General features: G+C 36.3%; 1 protein-coding gene across 2 annotated transcripts in view; it reads right to left on the bottom strand.

Moving 5' to 3' along the window:
* CSMD3 (CUB and Sushi multiple domains 3) overlaps positions 1-21,307 on the bottom strand; it is a 756,099-nt gene that overhangs the window by 417,687 nt on the left and 317,105 nt on the right. For both annotated transcript variants that reach the window (XM_074808674.1, XM_074808748.1), the window contains one exon: positions 5,961-6,082. In XM_074808674.1, the coding sequence (XP_074664775.1) occupies positions 5,961-6,082 (122 nt within the window). The remainder of the gene's footprint in view (positions 1-5,960; positions 6,083-21,307) is intronic.

The following is a 21,307-nucleotide window of genomic DNA, read 5'->3' as shown; positions in this document are numbered from 1 at the left end:
AATGGGCTGATGGGAACCTTACAAAATTCTACAAAGGGAAATGGAAGTTTCTGCTGCTGGGGAGGAATGACACCATGCACCAGTACACACTCAGGGCCAACTGGCAGGAAAGGAGTTTTGCAGAAAAGGCAGTGGGGCATCTCATAGACAGTAAGTGGAAGAAAAGCCATCAATGTACTATTTAGGTTAGGCTAACTCATGGTTTTCTCTTTGCTTTTCCACAACCACAGTAAAATAAATGTCAGTATTACTTCAGTATTTAGGTTTTTTTTTTTTTAATATTTGGGTAATACATTTTTACAAAGTTAACTTTTTATAAACCGATTGTAAACTTCCTATATGAAAGTTGTTCAACTGTCCTGAAATATTTCAAATTTAGGCAGAATATAAGAGTACACATTTCAATAAGAAGCAGCTGAAAAATTTCAGAAGACTTTTCTTTTACAAAACAGCACAAGCATTTTTATCTGGGCATCATACTGTACAGGAAACCATAGATATTTCACTGTTATGAAATTATATACAAATAGCCCACATTTCTTTTGCCTCTGGATCACTATTCAGAACTTTGGCACATTATATATATTTATTTCTAACGATAATCTTAATTATTTTCTCCTGAACGGATTGACTCCACAGAACAAGATCCTGATAAGAATGAGCATACAAAAACCATGCACAAGATCAAGAAAAATATGTGGAACTCACTGATATCAGAGGTGTTTGTGCATGTTCATGAATGAGTTTTATTATAAACTCACATTCACATGACCTTTCACAAATGATTTTTATTTAATCTCTCTACTTTTTAATAGTAATAGTAATAGTAATAAACTGTCTTCTCTATCCATGTTTGAAGTATTTAGTCAAGCTTCACTGCCAACAAGGCTTGGAGATGAACAGAATATCTGTTTAACTGTGTGAGGCAAGAGACCAACTGTAATGCAGTACAAAGCTAAGGAAGCACATGATTACCTGGAACAATATTTCTTTCATCTATATTGTATTGATATCAATATTATTTCTGAAACCAGTCAGGGAAGACAATTAGTGAGATTCAGTTGTGGAATAGGCCTGTAAACATGGGCAGAATGTCCATTTACACCAGAGTTATAGTTCCTTTCAGTGTCTTTCATCTAGTGCTTTCTCCCTTGTTCTATTTTGTTACAAATGATGCAACAGAAGAAGGTCTGAAATACCAGATCATTAAGTCCTGAAATACCAGGATCAATAAGTCCTCATGGTTCTCATGGCTGCAGTATAAAATATTGTAAATATTGCCATGTTATAATGAATACCATGACATTATTTGTTCCAGTCTTTATAAATAACTTCTAATGGTTAATCTTCATCATACATCAATGACATTTTTGACTTCAAGACAAACATTGGAAGTTATGCCTTTTAGCAGTCATGCAAGGCAAGCACTATTGTGTTCAGAACAATAAGGCAATGTTAGCATGAATCAAAACTGAACACATTAAACCACTGATTATATAAACAAAAACTTTATACATGCAGATTCCTCAATATATGCTAAAAAGAAATTTAACTAACTCGTAAAACAATCTCATTTTCTTTTAAACTCAGCAAGTCTAGGTTCTTCTAATAAATGCTAGACACCTTTTCTATTTATACTGAAAACTATAAACATATTTGAATGTTGCTTCAGATAACATTGTGAACCTTTTATCTACCCGCTATTTTAGAAACCACATAATTATCTGTGAGTCCTTATTTCATTGCGATATCAGAGGTATAATTATGTTCAACCACTAACATGCAAAGAACAGTATTTTCTGGGTAATGCTGAAGCTATTATGAACATATTTATAATAAACAGGATAACTCCTTGCACTAAGATATGCCCGTCATGAATCTAAGTCATTGCAGAATCTAGTCATTTCAGTGGTACATCCAAGAAGTGCAGGAATAGTGCCCAACATTCATGTTTTAGATTAAAATATCTTTCGTAATCTAACATTACTTCCTTGGATTCTTATTACAGACTTAACTCTCTGATGTATCATCCACTAACAGCTATTCTTGATCATTGTCTTATTTAAAGGATCATAATTAATTTTAATAAGTGACCTGTTCTGAACTATCCTTTTCACTCTTTTACTATATACTCAGCACTTTCACAGTATTTAAATACATGAAGAGACAGATAAAGATGTAATTTGTGATCATATAACCTTAGCTGGCTGTCAGGTGTCCACCAAGCCACTCTATCAGTCCCCCTTGCAGGACACGATGAGAAAATGGAATGAAAAATCTTGTGGGTCAAGATAAGGACAGGGAGATCACTCACTAGTTGCTATCATGGGCAAAACAGACTTGGCCTGGGGAAGATTAATTTAATTTATTGCCTATTAATAATAGAGTAGGAAAGTGAGAAATAAGAATAAAACTAAACCCACCTTCTTCCCACCCACCTTCTTCCCAGGCTCAACTTCACTTCTTTGTTCCTGACTCTTCTGCCTCCTCCTCTCCCCCAAGCAGCACAGGGGGACAGGGAATGGGGGTTGCAGTCAGTTTGTAACACTTCCCCCCTGCTGCTCTTTCCTCCTCATGCTCTTTCCCTGCTCCAGGGTCCCTCCCATGGGAGACAGTCCTCCATGAACTTCTCCAGCATGGGTCCATCCCACAGGCTGTAGTACTTCAAGAACTCTTCCAGCATGAGTCCTTCCCATTGGGTAAAGTCCTTCAGGAGTAGAATTCTCCAGCATGGGCCCCCATGGGGTCACAGGTCCTGCCAGCACACCTGCTTCAGTGTGGGCTCCTCTCCATGGGCCACAGCTCCTGCCAGAAATCTACCCCTGCATGGGTTCTCCATGGGGTCACAGTTTTTTTCAGGGCACATCCACTTGCTCCAGAGTGAGGTCTTCCAAGGGCTGCAGATGGATATCTGCTTCAGCATGGACCTCCATGGGCTGCAGGTGAACAACCTGCATCACCATGGTCTTCTCCACAGGCTGCAGGGGAAACCCTGCTCCTGCACCTGGAGCACCTCCTCCCCCTCCTTCTTCTCTGACGTTGGTGTCCGCGGGGTCATTTCTCTCACATATTCTCACTCTTCTCCTTCAGCTACTGTTATGCAGCGGTTTTTACCCTTTCTTAAATGTTTTATCACAGAGGTGCCACCAGCTTGCCTGATTTGCTCAGCTGTGTCCTGTAGTGGGTCTGTTTTGGAGCCAGCATGAACTGGTTCTGTCTGACATGAGGGCATCTCCTGATCTCTTCTCACAGAAGTCACCTCTGCAGCCCCCCACTACCAAAACCTTACCATATAAACACAATACATAACTACTAATCAAATCAAACTGAATCATGCATGCGCTGAAGCATTTTATGAACCAGCAGGAGTTTAACCTATGAATTCTGGTCCATCCCTGAATATTAAAACTGGGTATATGCTTATCTATTTTTATCAATCAGGACCTGGAACAGTTTTTATGCTGTGTTAATATGTTATTTTGTAGTATTTACAGTTTCAGAAAAAAATTCCTACATAAAATAACTTTTAAAAAACTTTTGAACTATTGCAGTCATGGCCTCTGACTAAAGAGGGTGCTTATTTTGTTTTCATTATAACTGGATTTTATACAATGGAGTAATTTGATCTCTTAAGTGCTTTGAGAGAAAGGAAAACAAGCATAACAACTGCACCTCTCCAGTACAAGAGATATATGCAGCTACTGGAAAGAGTCCAGAGAAGGGACACTAAGATGATTAAGGGACTGGAGCACCTTTCACATAAGGAAAGTCTGAGAGAGCTAGGCTTGCTTAGCCTAGAGAAGAGAAGGATCAGTGGGACCTTAGTGTGTATAAACACCTGAAGGGAGGATGTAAAGAAGGTGGAACCAAACTCTTTACAGTTGTGCCCAGTGACAGGAGCAGAGGCAATGGGCACAAACACAGGAAGTTCTGTATGAACATCAGGAAAGAGTTTTTCACTGTGAGGGTTACTGAACACTAGCACTGGTTGCCCAGAGAGGTTGTGGAGTCACCATCTTTCAAGATAGTCAAAGCCCGCCTTGGCAGCTGCCTCTAGGTAGCCTTGCTTGATTGGGGAAGTTCAACTAGATGATCTCCAGAGGTCCATTCCAACCTCATTCCATAACTCTGTGAAACACACTGACAACCAGAGACAAAGCATTTGTTCACTTCTTAATTTCCTGCACTCAGATTTAGATTCAAAGTTCCTTAAAAGCAGAAACTGGAGATTTCTAAGGAAAATAATACTGAGGAATAATGGTTTTGAATACTCCAGTGAAAAATAATTTTGGTCCAAGTTATGAGGTTTTGAAGATAACACTGCTTGACCATGTTGTGAATTGATGGGGAGGGAGGGAGGAGGAAAGCAGCATTAAGACACTAATACCTTTGCCACTCTTCAAGTCATTAATATCTTAAACCTGCAATCACCTGATATTTGCCAGTAGATACATACCAGTTTGTGAGTTTAAGGTTTTGCTTGTACCATTGGTAGAATGTATAAAATCTTATTTGACTTTTTTTGTTATGTAGACATGCCCTTGCTGTGTTTTAAGAAAGGAAACCATTTTATGCAGAATATGACCAAAATGGTCTTAAATTCATTCTATACAACAGCTCAGTGGTGATTTTCAAGCCATTTAGATCACTTGTTCAAAATGTAAGAGCTGCATTTAGTTTCCTCAAACACTGTTATTAAATTCCATCTACTGCCACATTTGACAGAACTTTCAGAAATTCTAGATATGCACAGATTTGATTAAAGAAATAAAAATATAAAGCTTCTTTGGGCCAGATAAATGGATCTTAACTATTACTTTTGAACTTCTTGCCCACCTGTAGGTCTGAGACTGCATCATCTTTCAAGGACTCGACAGATTTTTGATGATCTATGAATTGGATAAGCTGGGTTAGCAGTCCTCTGAACAAGGAAAAAATAAAAACTCTTCCTCCTACCCAAAACACATCTACCATCTTCATTATGAATATTCCAAACACTTAACTACATATCTTCTTTCTTCTTCTGAAGTGGAATATAAGCATGGTTTCCACACAGGAGTTTGTAGCTAAATGGCTTCTGAAATGTAATCAGGTTTTCACTGAGTCCTCTGGTGTAAAGGGGTAGGCCTTCTAGGCCTCTCTGATCAATTAATGGAGTGTGATGGAGATGGCAATGTAAGACAGAAATTAGAAGGTAGAATATACACCTGTACCAGCAAACACAGATGTTGATAGTCCGTTATAAAATATTCCTGAGCTGTACAGTTAATTTTTGTTTTATTACATCTAAACAAGTCCATTACACTCAGTTCAGATAAAATGATACACCTGGAGATAGAATATAGCCATTCCTGCCAGGTGCCTAGCTCTTGAATTTAAAGACAACTGGTGTCATAACTTAGCTTTATTACTCTACTTTGACTCATCTGGCATTATCAGAACTCCCAGCACTTTTGGTTTAAACTGTAGGTATAAAGTATATGGGATTTTAATGTGGTGGTTCAGAAAATGAAATAAATTACACAAGTTTAGAACAGTCCTTCATGAAGCGAAAGTGATTTCATGAACTTTAGTGATTTCTCACATAGTCTAAGGCCAAACATGATATAAACATTCTCATACATAAAACGGCTCTACTGATTATAACACAGTGAACCTATGACATTGCTTCATATCATTGGGTAGTTGCTTCTGGGAATTCATTTAGAGAATCATATAAAAACTTGATGGCATGTATTTGGCATACAAAAACCAAAACACTCTTAGGGGAAACAACAGTTTTTAACATCGGTCCATACCCATCTAATATCAGCCATTTCTTAGAAATGTCTGCAATGCACCAAGTACAGCAGCTGGACTGTAGAAAAAAATCATATTAGTGAAAAATGTCATGGTCTACATGTGCTGTTGTTTTTTTTTGTTTTTTTTTTTTTAAAGCAAAGCCAGAATTTTAAACTTACCTTATTAGTATTGATAGCTGTGATGACCCACACACATTGAGCATTGCTGTCATACTGGAATGGAAAATTGGGTGATGTGAAAGTGCCTCCAGGTCCCTGAAGACTGGATCCACAAGTCTTGACTGCAGAAAGAAAGTTCACCTTTTAATTCACATACAAAATAAATGTAGCAGCTTCATAAATCAAGCTCTAACTTACATTAATCAAGATGTGAAGAATTAAAATACCATTGACCAAAAATAGAAGCAATGCAAGATAATAGAATATTCATGTTTAGTTATTCTGACAAAGTAAAACAGACTTTCTCTTATGGCTAAGCTTATAATCTTAAAAAAAAACAAAAAAAAAAGTATTTGGAGTTAAAAGAGTAACTACAGTAAGAGAAACTGTTCTATTTATTTTTAAAACACTTCAAGAAGTAACATGTCATTACCCTCACTAACGTCTTGAAAGACAAGAGTTTATATAGTAGAACACAAAGATCACTTTTATCACTGTGCATCTTTTGTGCATATTTATTGATGTATGGCATGTCAGTATTTTTTCAGCTGTAACCAATGTCCAACCCATTGAACAAATGGTTGAAGCATTGAAAACTTTAAAGGAAACTGGTAAAAGTTAAACTTACACAAAATAATATTATCTATTTTTAAAGACTACAAAGGGCATTTATCTAAAAATCAAAGTCTGTGTGGATATTTACAGTAGTATATCTTAAATAAAAACAAACTAATATCCTTATTTACTGTAGGCTGCATCTCATATCACAAATAACATAAAGGACATAAACCATGTCCTTTCTGCTTGTGAATGACATTTTTAAGGCACTAAATTCACAGCCTGCTGAAGTCAATAAAAGTTTTATTGTTAGTTCCTTGATATTTAGATCTTTGCTGAATGTACTGTTGGTTAACTTTTCCTGTATGAAGTTGTAGAACTGACAAGCAACCTCAGCTAAACCTTTTTCTCCAGTGATTATTATGACATCACTAATTGCAGAAGTTAAAGAATTAATGTTTCCTCTGTATTCTAACAGACCATCTTGCTTAATTGAATAAAAAAATTCACACTAAAATATGTGAAATTACCATACAGTTATATTGCACTTTCACAAAGTGTGCTTATTTGATCAATATTGAACACAGCAAATTCAGCTGCTGCTGGATGAAGACTTGTTCCTTCCCTCCCATTAGCCTTTAGAAAGAATGTCACTATTTTCACCCAACTGGCACCACTTTTACCCCTCAGAGAAGCAATACTCTGTTGAAGAGTCTGTTCAAAGCCACACCAGAATCCTGAAAATAAGGAGAGAGGAGGGAGATGAGGGGAAGGCTGAAGCCATTGAGGTCATGAGTGAGACTAATGCTGAGAACAGCTTTTTGTCTTAGTTTTTAGTACAAAACTGTATAACTCCTGCAGCTCATATCTGTGTGTGGGAAGAAAGCCAGGATGACGAAACCAATGAGTGCTCTAGACACAATCTACAACTCACAGCTGAACATGTAAGTCCATCCTATTAGCAGAGTTGGGACATAAAGCACATCTCCTTTGAGTGTGTGGTGTGGTAGAGTTATGAGTTGGGTTTGCTGCCTTTACTCAGGGTAGTCGCATAGTGGAGGTCTTAAAGGAAAGCCATGTCATTCCATAGTGGAATGGTCCTCATGAAAGGTAAGTCTTTGACTCCTAATTTCTATTATTCATACTCATTTGAAATATTCATAACAGGTATTTGCTTTCAGTACCATAATCTGAAATCCAGAAGAAAAAACCCCAACAATTTCACAAATTAAACCAATCACTTGATTCTATAAAGTCTGGTTAAGAAGGAAAAAAGGAGTGATTAAAATATTAATTTTCATTCATTTGTAAATACAAATATAAGAGATTGCAAAGATGAAGCTATTAGCTACACTTATTTAAAGTTTAGGAAGGCTTCTGATACAGCAACATAACATACTAAAATGCTATGGGTTAATACTGAATTTCTTTGCAGTTAAAGGGAGAAAAATGTACACCTTTAAGGTTGAATGGCTATATATGATTGATCTCACTGCATCTGTTAAGTGACTGATGAACAAAACACATCTGTGTTATTTGGTGAATATCAGAATACTTTCTGTTCAGCAATAACTGTAGTGAAAGCAATGTTCTACTATAAAATGACAATATAGTAATCAAATATACTAATATTTTATGTTCAGGTGTATAATCCACAGTTTTTCAGTAAAACACAATCAAAAGAATTCTTATGCGATTTATTTGTCCTTCTTTTGCTTTTATAAAAGTAATTTCTATTTGCCTCTGAACTTAAGTAAAGTATTTTCTCCTTCAACATCCCCATTTTTGCTTTTGTCCCATTACCTGTGGTCTTTATCTCAATAAGTATCACAAGTTCCCTGTCTCTGCCTTGGATTTTGTGTGAATCACATGAAGATTTGTTCTCAATTGCTGAAAATTTTAAAGTGCTGCAGAATAGGCGGTGCAGTATACACTTGTAAAACTAAGATTATTTTTTTTTAGCTTTTAATGATTATTAGAAAAACCTCTCAGAGATGTAACAAGTGGTCTACATAAACTTTTTATTTTATTTATTGAAAATTATAAATACTTCCCATTTTTAAGACATTCTTTGACAAACCTTCTGAATTCAAGTAGTTTTTCACAAGACAGTGCACCTAAGTGTGCACTGCCTCTCATGGCTCTGTGCTGATTCTTACAATGCTTCAAAGAGTAAGTAAAGAAGATGAAAAAAAATGAACTGTTTCCACTAGATTTTGGAAGTACTGCCTCAGACACAGTTTACACAGATCTTCACATGAGTAATTCTATTTAACATGAGTAGAGTTTACAGATAAGCTGAAAGTTGCAAAATTGTAAAAAATATATATAATGGTAAATTAACATCGCATAACACCTTTTCGTGCACTTCTTGTATCTGTCCCTACTTATTTTAAGGATTTGAGAATCCTGCTGTGCAATCTTGATATTGGTTAGTTGTCACCTGCATGGGTGACTGGCTACCTGTTTCCAAAATACAGCAAAGAACAGAAGTTCCACAGGCATTCAGATCATTCAGATTCATTCACCATGAATAGATAGATCCTTCTGACATAAGAAGCCTCTCTGAATATAGACATATTTGATGCCTTAGTCTGTCAAAATTCATTGGCTACTACTTCAAATCAAGATTGTGGCAATACAAGCTAGCTTCAAATCATTAGTTGAAATCTGAGATGCTGTGTTTTGAAGAAATTTAAATATTAAAGGTGTGAATATCAGGAAATTAATCATTATTATCATTAAGAAACAGATCAGTTCCTTTCCAGAGTACTCTTGTGTCTTCAGGGGTTTCTGTCCTGACTTTGGTTCATTATTATTCAGCAAGAATTTGCTTTCTTTTTTGGAATGGATCTGAGAGCATAAATTAGATTACTATTCCTATGCAGATAATTCATATGTTTGAATATTAGTTCTGGTTGTGCTTCTGAATATTTTATACAGTATTGGGAAATACTTAAGCATAAAGACACTGATATCTACTATCTTCAAAAACAAACATTATATTTACACTAAAGATTTATGGTCACAGATGCATATTGAACACACTCAATTATTTTACTTATTCAGCAACAGCAGTAACAGTTTGGTAAAATACAAGCATGAGACCTACAAAATCCGACCCTTAATATTTTTCATATAATAGGGATTTTACTACACACAAATTGCAACACACCAATATGTATGATCTATCATTTAGAGTTAATAAGGTTTTATATATCTAAGTCACTACATTTTTTGAAGAGAATTAAATGTTCTTACAGTACCACATCTGATTTCAGACACATTGTCAACACAGGAAAAAGATTATTAATTAATTTTGCATGTAACAGACAAAAACAATTCATAAGATCTCACTGTCCTCTAAGCATGGAATCAGCTCTTGGTAGGAGGCAGAAATCAGTAAATTTGTGCAAATCTTTTGCCATTCCAGTACTCCAATCTGCTCTTCAGAAATTATTATGAGTTTTGCGACTAACTTCAGAGATTGGCATGAATTTTATATTTGAGATTAGTATGAAGAAAGAAAAAAACATGATCAGTATGGCAAATAATTTAACTAAGGAAAGATTATACATACGGAGATGCAATTGTGTAGGATAGCAACTATGTAGTAACAGGTGGAGCTGGGGAGGACCGGGAATGACTGTTGGTGCCCTCAAGGTCCTGACAAAATCTCTTAGCTAACAGTTGTATCCCACTAAGTTTCAGCAAAAGTCATCTATGTGTCACTCCCTGCCCAGAACACCTTTCAAAGTGATAATTAAAGAGGAGAGGATTTATTTTAATAATCCAATTCCGAATAATGAACAAAGTTGGTTGTTGTTTTTTTTTTTTATTTTTCATTTTTTCCCACTATGCTCAATTGTACAAAAATCTGAAGCTAAATAGGCTGATGATCTAGCTCAGAATAGCATAACTTTTGATGAAGGACACTTTCTAAAGATCCAGAACATACATTTCAAGACAGTTCTCTTAGAGAGACATTTTTGTGGCTTTGAAGGAAAGTTTCAAAATGTGAACTAAACTAGTGGTATCCAAAGTGGGGTGTGTGTACCTCAGGGGCTGTGCAAAATAAACCACTACGGTGCAGGAAAAAAAAATATTAGAACTTCCATAGTACATGTATATAACTTATAGATAAATGAACATATATTGTTGAGATGTGCCCAGAAATTTTACTGATATGGGTGCTCAATCAAAAAAGTTTGGAGACCATGTATAAAATGTCATGAACATAGACATTTTTAATGTAGTATTTAACAAAGCATGGAAATTTTAAATAAAATGTTACACCTGAAGTCTAATGTAAAAATGTAACTGTTAATATTTTAAAAATATTGTTAAATATTTTACTAGCAATTCTATACTGCCAATGTTTTATGTAAGAATCAGAGATAACAGCACCTCCTGTAATTACTATACAATTGATCAAAGCTACTATAAACTTGGTTCAGTGTCTGACTAATCACTATCAAGAAGATGGTAACTTATAATCAGACCAATAAAGTGTTCAGATACGAAAAGGGCACGTTTTTGAGAGAAAATCACTGCTAAGGTACCCGTGAGTTCACTGGTAGCCATATATGTCCCAGAAACACTGAAACATATATTTTCCAATGATATCATGACTGAGATGAACATCTCTGTAAAAATCTCATATAAAAAATTTTATGGAATTTGGAAACTACAAAGTCCCTTACAAACCAGTTCAGCAGTTTGGTTCAGAACACATTTAACACAATAAAAGCACTTTCATTCAAAGACTAGGGAAAGAAAGAGCTGACTTTGCTAGCACTCTATCTTAAAAGTTTATCACATAAGAAAAAAATTATAAAATTTTAAACCCTAAAAACTTTGCTGTTCATAGAAGAAGAACACTGAAAAATACCAACTTCATATTAGTAGAATATAATAGAAAAGAAAGATTCTTCTGGTGGAATATTATTTTTCTAGGGTAGCTTCTTTTAGGAACAAATTTTAATTAATTCCATCGCTAATTCCCACATTTCTCTTGAGATTTCTGGCCATTTGTTTTGGTCTATAAGACACACAAGAATACTGCAGCAAGACCTATTCATTTAGTGCCTTCAAACTGTAACTCTTCCTGCAGTGTGCCCTCCATGCTACAGGAAAATCTCTGAAGATCTGAAAAGGAAAGGAATGATTAGCTACTAAGGCACAACTGACTATGACTCTTCAGAAGAAAAACTTACAACTTATATGTAAAGAGATACTAAGTGAGTTACCTGAAATAAAATATTGAGATGTACGCCAAAACAGATTAAATGATATTCAATTGGTGGAATTTATTCAATACTGTGCAAGTTATCCACAAATTTGGTGGTCTCCTACAACAGGGTTACTTTAGTGGATAAGGGAAGAACAACTGATGCCATCTACCTGGACTCAGGTAAAGCATTTGACACTGTCCCGCATGACATCCTTGTCTCTAAATTGGAGAGACACAGATTTGACAGATGGATCACTTGGTGGATAAGGCATTGGCTGGATGGTCACACTCAAAGAGTTGCAGTAAACGGCTCCATGTCCAAGTGAAGACCAGTGACGAGCCATGTTCCTCAGGGGTTGGTATTGGGACCAGTGTTTTTTAACATCTTTGTCAGCAACATGGACAGTGGGATTGAGTGCTCCCTCAGTAAGTTTGTTGATGACACCAAGCTGTGTGGTGCAGTCAACACGGTGAAGGGAAGGGATGCCAACCAGCGGAACCTTGACAGGTTTGAGAGGTGGGCCCGTGCAAACCTCACGAAGTTCAATAAGGTCAAGTTCAAGGTCCTGCACATGAGTCAAGGCGATCCCAAGCACAAATACAGGCTGGGCGATGAGTGGATTGAGAGCAGCCCTGTGGAGAACTTGTCAATAGCCATGGATAGTAAACTGACTATGAGCCAGCAATGTGCATTTGCAGCCCAGAAAGCCAACCATATCCTGTGACCAGTAGGTCAAGGGAGGTGATTGTTCCTCTCTACTCTGCTCTCATGAGACCCTACCTGGAGTACTGTGTCCAGGGCTGGGGCCCCCAACATAAGAAGGGCATAGACCTTCTTGAGTGGGTCCAGAGGAGGGTCATGAAGATGGTCATGGGGCTGGAGCACCTTCCTTATGAGGACAGGCTGAGAGAGTTGGAGTTGTTCAGCCTGGAGAAGAGAAGGCTCTAGGGAGACCTTATAGCAGCCTTCCAGTACTTAAAGGGGGCCTACAGGAAAGATGTGGAGGGACTTTTTATCAGGGAGTACAGTAATAGGACAAGGGGTAAAGCTTTTAAACTGAAAGAGGGTAGATTTAGATTAGGTCTTTGGAAGAAATTCTTTACTGTGAAGATGGTGAGACACTGGAACATGTTGCCCTGAGAAGTTGTGGCTGCTCCTGTCCTGGAAGTTTTCAAGGCCAGGTTGGATGGAGCTCTGAGCAACCTGATCTAGTGGAACGTGTCCCTGCCCATGGCAGGGGGGTTGGAACTAAGATGATATTTAAGGGTCTTTCTAGCCAAATCATTCTATGAATCTATGAAGTTATGAACAGAGTAAACAAACTGAACATAAATACTCATTGTATGCAGTTAATTCTCTTGCTTTATAAATATATTGAACTCAAGAGCTTAATGCCAACATAATGCTTTTTCTTCTCACAAGTATCAAGTAATTATGAATTTCAGCTGAGTCACTGAACAGTGAACAGAATGTAATTCATTTTTATAAGACTGGAAAATATCAGAGTACTAATATATATTACTCATCTGAAAATAAATTACTAACATATACATTTCAGTAAACTTTGGAAATTTTTACAATCTCTACTTTCTTAAGCGCTCAACAGAATTTGGTTTTGGGTAAGTTTTTTGGAGATTTTTTGTTTGTTTGTTTGTTTTGAAGTTATATCATTTATATTTCCTGTGGCTTTTTGAGATGGGAATTTGAAGACAAAGAAATGTAGAAAAGCAGACAGAAACCCTCTTGACTAAAAGGGACAAGCCATTTTGTCTATCTACCTATCTACCTATTTGAACAACTCTTCACTGTTTGTCTCAGTATTCTATATTAGAAGGATGGAATTTTTATTGAAATGAAATCGGATACAAAATGTTGCATGTGTGATATTATCACCTAACAATGTCACATACTGTCAGTCAAAGATAAGGGGAAATAGAAAAAGAAGGAAAAAACAGGACATCAAAGGACTTAATAAGGTTGAATAATTAAAGCAGATTTTAAATAAGCTTCCCACAGTTTTCGGAAAAAACCCTAAACATTTTTATTAACATAAATTGGGTTACAAATCTGAGTTATCACCTCACGGTTAGTACTTAGCATCAACGTTTTAGAAAAATAATTACGGCAATCAAGTATCATTTTGCAAAGCAGGAGGAAAAGCTTTTTGGAGAAGAAAAGATTTTTGGAGAAGAAAAGATTTTTGGAGAAGAAAAGATCTAGTTAAAGATTTATATTCTGACCAAGAAATTCTGAGTAAATTTAGACAAATTTTCTAGTTCTGTGAAAAGATAAATACAGCAGAATATTTCAGTTTTACTGAGGAGAAACATCTATTTCTGCTAAGGTCGATACAGACAGAAGACAACTTGTAACTTTCTCATGGAATTGCACCTGTAAGTACCGAAATTCCTTAAACTACAGTACCCCCTTTAAAGATGTTTTACATTTCAACTTAGAAAAATTCTACGCAGTTTGCTGGAGTGTATATCGTTTTCTCTACACAAGGATAGGATTCCTTAGATTTCCTCTTTTATGTGTAAAAACAAAGTAATGTTTGTTACCTTAACTAGGAAGGTGAGCAGTCAAACAACTGTACACTTCATATATTTTTCCAAGGCAAAGGATACTCCTGTCATCTTGGTATCATGTCTGTGCAGATTTTTGGAGTAACATTTTTCTCTCAGATCTCTTGTTTCCTCTACATTGTCAGCAATCCAGCTTTCAGATGCTGCAAGTTCCTTGTTCTCCTTTTTCTTATTTTCTCTAGACAATACCTTAATTTACGAGAATTTTTTTCTTAAGATAATAGTTTTGATTATTGGTTTTCAAAATTTCTTTTGGTACTCATAAGTGTTCAGGTCTTTTGGACATGAGATGATATATTTATATACAGAATAGTTTGCTATGTTTATCTAAAAAACCAATAAAATACCAATATTTATATATTTTAACTAATACAGAAGCTGTCACAGTATGCTGGGGTTTAATCTTATTTACAAAGAGTGGAATACATTTAATTATAAGCTTGTAATTTGTTCCATAATTTTTTTAGTGTCTCTTTAGGTGATGCTCTGAAAGCTAGAATAATTAATAACCAGGTCTGAAATAAGTAATGATAAGATCTGGATCTTCACAGGAGAATGTACATACAGGTAAACTTAACATATATTACTAGGCATATAAAGGTAGACAACCACTAGAAAAAGGTAGACAACTACTACAAAACAGGATTTTATTACATTTACAAGCCCAACTGAGCAATGAGGAGTGTATTATATTGCCTTTATGAAGAGCTACTGTTAATGCATATTCTAGATATTATTAATTTACATTGTCACTATACTGTAGCACATTTGAGTAAAAATGTTTTTACATCTACCAAGACTTCTACTTAAAGATTTAAAAATAATTTATAAAGGCTAATTATTTCAGTTTCATAATATCTCTGTAAGGTGGAAAGGCATGTAAATTCTGTAGGAAGAACATCCCCACTTAAAAAAATTATTGACTGTTTTCAGATAATCTAAAATTTGCTTGAGTTCCTTAATCCTTATTTACTCTTTACTGAGCTCCTAATAAGCCTAGCAGTAGACAATAGAAAACAGCAGGACAGGTGCACTTTAAGACATCTGATAATGGCCCCAGGTCATACAATAATTTAATGACAAACCTAGAATACCTCATTCCAGGCTTTTGCTTTAATTATTAAGACAGTCATCTTTTGGCACTGCTTGGGGATACCATATTCTCAGGAGGATCTCTGTGTCTCTATTTAAATAATCTCTAGAGTTATGGAAATTATACATTAAATATCAAGTACCTATCATACCCCTTATCCAAATCCAGATTATTTCCTACAGTTTATAACTTGTATTTCACCTAGACTACTTTAAGTCTTTAAAGTTAATTGTTTTAGCTTTCCTTCAAAAAGAAAATATCCTCCTCCCCGCACACAGAGACATAACTTTGCCATACTCAGACATATCATACAATGGGATGTAGTTCCTGGAAAAACTTGTTAAAATATTTTGAAGAACATCAACAAACTATCAATGACCAGCAAGGAAAACAAATTACAGAATCACAGAATCATCTAGGTTGCAAAAGACCTTGAAGATCATCTAGTCCAACTATTAACCTAACATTGACTGTTGTCAATTACACCATATCCCTAAGCACTATGTCTACCTGACTCTTACTAGCATTTACCCATCACATATTAAATTTTCATTTTAAATTTTTTCACTAGATTTTACGAAGGCAAGAGCATTTCATGTGAACCAAATCTCTCAGCAGAGTGGAAAAATTAATCTCTCTTTATGAGAAATCCAGACTCCTAATTCTGAATTTTTAAACCCTATCCTGTTAGTTATTTCCTGTGGCCTTTTTTTTTTTTTTTTTTTCAATTATAATCTTTTTCCTAAAAAAGTTTTCAGTTACAAACTTATTACATCACTTGCATGTGTCACTCTATGCATACATATGGAATGACAAATCTGTTTAAAACAGTCATATGTCCACCTCAGAACTAGAAATACTTTCTAACTTAGTAAAACCTTGTTCCAGTCTGGCTGCAGAAGTCATTAAAGTTAATTGGATGTATTTCTAAAGTTTTTCAACCACATATGTATAGAAGATGTATTCTCACAGACTCATGGGTTTTTACTTTGACACCTATGTCTTTACAGAAGTACTATAAAACCATTTAAACTACATTTTGTACATTCCCATTTAAAATATATTCTTCAAGTGATGGTACAATACCAGAATGATTCAGTCTTTGAATTTAGGACATCATTTATATGTTTCATCTCTCTGAGGTGTTACTTAAATCTATGTTGGCCTAACATTACACTGAGATATGGCATTTATGTCAATATGCAGGAAGCAGCCAATACAGATTTTTTACAGATAGTTTTCTCCAGTCTTGTTTAACTTAGTCACTCACAATGTATAAACCACAAACTATGAGTAATGAGGTTTTGGTGACCATTTCTTTAAAGTGAATTCAAAATACAGAGGTTTTGAGGAGTCTTCCCAAATTTTCTTTGTAAGTATCTATTATATCTATTCACAATTACTTATTTCAATTAAAAAAGGGAATATTTTTCATCTTGCACCCCATTAGTTAAGATACTGGATGATATTTAAGCTATATGAATGTAGTGCTTTCTTCAAAGTTCTTTTGCAGCATAATGTAGTAGATTTCTTTACCATCAGAAATCTGCAATGCGTAACAGTAGGAATATTCAAAGACAACAGTCACATCCGTGTTTAAAATCTTGAAGACAGCAATTTTTGGTGAGTTAATTTTAAATAAAACTATCTTCTTATGCTCGAAGAGTTCAATTTCTCTGCCAGTATAAGCAGTAGTATGTTTAGCTTGCTAATGGTGTTTCAGTTGTTAGTTCTGCATTAATAGCACTTTCACATAGTATGCACTACAGTTTCAATTATCGACATGACTCTAAACAAACTTAAAATCATAAGTAATCAGGAAGTACAGGCTTTTATCACTTAAGATTTAAACATACACTTTATTCTTCACTCTTTGTTTAGGAAAAGTACGACTTCTGTACATCTGTATTGCAGTACATCTTATTTAATTTTGATTTTGTTTCTGAAAGAGAATGTAGGACTGCATGTCCTAATGTTTCTTTCATGTGAACTATATCTATGACTTTAATGTGAAAGCAGAAGAAACGATAAAGAAAAAAGAAAAAATGCTTAAAGGGGGATGACATTTTATTTGTGAAGAGGCCAAAATTGTCTAAGCAACTTGTCATGGCCAATAATATGAAAATCAATCATGTTGAAAACTTAGTTTAGAATTATTTAATTTGTAGCCCTTGCCAACAGACAGAAAATACAATCAATACTGTCTTGGCACTTGATCAGGCTTGGAGGGAGATGGTAAAGCCTTGGTGGGAAATGATAAAGTCTTGGTGTTCTAACTGGGGGGAAAAAAATAATCTCTTATTTTGTCTGTGGATCTTTACTAAGGATGGAGGATGCTATAACAGAGTTTTCCCTATGTTAACCACCTCTTGGGAATGGTAAGAGGATCAGCTAATATCAGAGAACTTATCAATCTTTCAGTTCCTTTGTAATTCTTCTGCCAAATAACCAGTCTTACAGGACTGTAATCAAAACAATACATGGGCCCAGAATGGAATTTTTTCCCCTTTAGCAAATGGCAAAATGTTGTCTTTCAGCCTCTCTTCATCCTTTGTCATAAGTTTTTCTCACATTACTTTGGAGAATTAATAAATGCAAATGAGTAGGGTAAAATAAAAATGCCAGTAAGTGGTGTCTGTGAACTGAGGACTGAATCATGAGATGAAGGGATGGGATGGAGCATCTCTGAAGTCAAATGTCTGTCACTTCTAGAATATAAGGCAATACGTCTCTTCACTAGATCTAATGAGTCTGTGTTTAAAGAGATTTATTTTCTTCTCTCTGGATGTCAAATTTTAAAAAGTTAAAAAAAATTTCTTCACAAATAATCTAACACACAAAAAATGATATTATTCTACATCTATAAGTCTTCAGAAGAATTTTCTTAAACATCTTAATGTGATTCATTGATAATTACTTGGGAAGATGGAGTCATTCTACATGTGCAAAAGTGAATTAATACCGAATAAATGCTGAATTAATGCTAAAAGTATATTGAATTCATTAAAATTACAATATCAACTGCATATCTTCTATCAATAAAGACCATTGAATTGCCTAAGAATAACAACATAATTGATGACCGTATGATAAAGTGATGAATATCTAATACCAAGCTATACAAGGAATAGTCTCCCTAAGAAAGTGGACAGATTTCACACCACAATCAAAGTTTTACAATAATAGATTTTCTCTCTATTTTACACAACTAACAGAAAACATCACTACATTTTTCTTCCAGCTTTGAAAGAACTTACAATAGCCTGTAACATTAATATAATCTAAAATTTGCTGTCCACTATTGGGACCTTGCATATGCCTTCTTTTTGCACTCCTAGGCACTCAGCTAACTTTGCTTTAAAGGCAGCTCTGATGTGGTGCAGCTGTAAACTGGGTGCTGGAAACTGTGTGTGTGACAAAGAGCTGTGGTAAGCGTGTTAGTCCTCAACTCCACTCAGGAGCTGCATTTGACAGCTCAGGCACATGGTCCTTCCCTGAGCTACTTTGTAGTCTGCCAATGCATGTAGCCTGAGAAACAAGCAAGACCAGGACACCATGCTTAGTTAAAGAATGATGATTTCATTGGAATTACAGAAATGTCAGCTCTCATGTCTGGAGTACTGTAATGGATGCTTACAAGCTATCCAGGAAAAGCAGAAAGGGTAGAAGAGGAGTGGTTGGCTTCTATGTAAAAGAGAAGGTTGAGTGCATGGAGCTTATCAATGACAAGAGATCAGTTCTCTAGAGAGCCTATGTTTCAAAATTGTTGAGATCTCCATCAGAGGAGATCTCATGGTAAGGGTTTGCTACAGACCTGTAAGGAACTGAAGGAGGTAATGTCGCAAACATTCATCAACACAGAAAACCTCAAGGACAATCTGTGGCCTTTGTGATTAGTCTAAGGAATGTCACCCAAGGAAGCAGGAGTGTATTGAAGGATGCACCCCCCCACTCCCTTGCAGTGTGTTGACAAACTCCTTAGATAAATCACAGAGGGGGGAAATGTGGAATGAGTGAAACCAAATGTTTCTCATCAAGTACAAGGGCTGCTAATCATTGGCTCCATTGTGTAAGCCCAAAAAGGTGACAAGGCCTGAGAAGAGGTAAGCATTTCTGACCCAGAAGCTGGACGATTGCTCAAGAAGCAGGAAGTCAGCAAAAATCTGTGAGAACAGAGGAAAAAACAAGGGTGGGCAGGGTGAGTACAACCACCGACACAATTGGACAAGGGGTGGTGCACCCCGTTCCTCCTAAATGTATATGCAGAACCCATGCTCCACCTTTTTCCTTGTCTTTCATGGAAATGAGTTTGTGGAATACCCAACCCTCCTCGTCTACTATGTTAATCAGCCAATAAGATGAACTTAAAAGGCGACAGAAAACTTTGCTGTGTGTGCACCCACCACCCAAGATTAGCGGACCTGAGACAACGCTGGATCCAGGGGTGGTGAACAGATTTCTTTGACTCTCTTTATTTTCTTTCTTTTCTTTTATTTCTTATAGATTTATAAGACAACACATTGCTTATTATCCTTTTCCAGGTTTAAATTGTTTTCTACCACAAGTAAAACATTTCAACTGGTTGTTTGGTGTCATTTCACCTTAATTTAACCCAAAGGGATCACAGAGCCATTGTGACTCTCTGGGATCCCAGTCTAGGTTGTAACAAGTCCACGTGATCAGTACCAAGCCTTCCCCAAATAACCCACAGAAGCCTTGGGCCTGCAGGCCCTAGTTCTCCTAGGAGACTTCAACTACCCTGATATTTGCTCGGAAAGCAACACTGTGGTGCAAAAGCAGTCTGGGAGATTTCTGTAGTGAAATTTAGACAGCTTCCTAACACAATTGCAGAATGCACCAAACAAGAGTGCTGCCTTTTTAGACCTACTGTTCAAAAATAAGAAAGATTTGTTTGGAGTCATGGCCCTCAATGTTGGCCTTTGCTGCAATGACCATAGCATTATAGAGTTTAAGACCCTAAAGGGCATGAGAAAGACAAGTAACAGAATAAAGCCTGGACTTCAGAAGTCCAATCCAACTGGTCCAAACTGGTTACTTCCTATGATGAAAAGACACACCCACTGAGTAAGAGGAGAGCTATAGACATAATTTACTTTGAATTTAAGAAGATGTCTGACAGTGTCCTTCATCACCTTCTTCATAAACTCATAAAGCATGTTTGGGACAGACTGACCACAAGACATTTGGAAAACTAGTTGAAAGGATGAATTTCACAGAATTTCACGGAATCGTCTAGGTTGGAAATGACCTTGAAGATCATCTAGTCCAACCGTTAACCTAACATTGACAGTTCCCAACTACACCATATCCCTAAGCGCCATGTCAACCCACCTCTTGAACACCTCCAGGGATGGCAACTCCACCACTGCCCTGGGCAGCCCATTCCAATGCCTAACAACCTGTTCTGGAAAGAAATACTCCCTAACATCTAGTCTAAACTTTCCCTGGCGCAACTTGAGGCCATTACCTCTTGTCCTATCACTTGTTACTTGGTTAAAGAGGTTCATCCCCAGCTCTCTGCAACCTCCTTTCAGGTAGTTGTAGAGGGCAATGAGGTCTCCCCTCAGCCTCCTCTTCTCCAGACTAAACAACCCCAGTTCCCTCAGCCGCTCCTTGTACGACATGGTGGTTAAAGGCTCAAAGTCCAACTGGCAGACAGTTATGAGTGGAGTTCCTCATGGGTCAGTAATGGGTCTGATAGTATTCAATACTTTCAAAACTAATTTGAATGATGGGATTGAGTGTACATTCACCAAGTTTACAGAGGGAGGAGAGGTATTTGCACCAGAAGAAAGAGACACTAGACAAAGAGACCTCAGAGGGCTGGAAGACTGAGCCAACAAGAATTACATGTGT

This window comes from Strix aluco, chromosome 1, assembly GCF_031877795.1.
Source record: "Strix aluco isolate bStrAlu1 chromosome 1, bStrAlu1.hap1, whole genome shotgun sequence".
Classification (NCBI taxonomy): Eukaryota; Metazoa; Chordata; class Aves; order Strigiformes; family Strigidae; genus Strix; species Strix aluco.
Note: the sequence above shows the minus strand (reverse complement) of the source record. Positions and strands in the feature narration are given on the sequence as shown.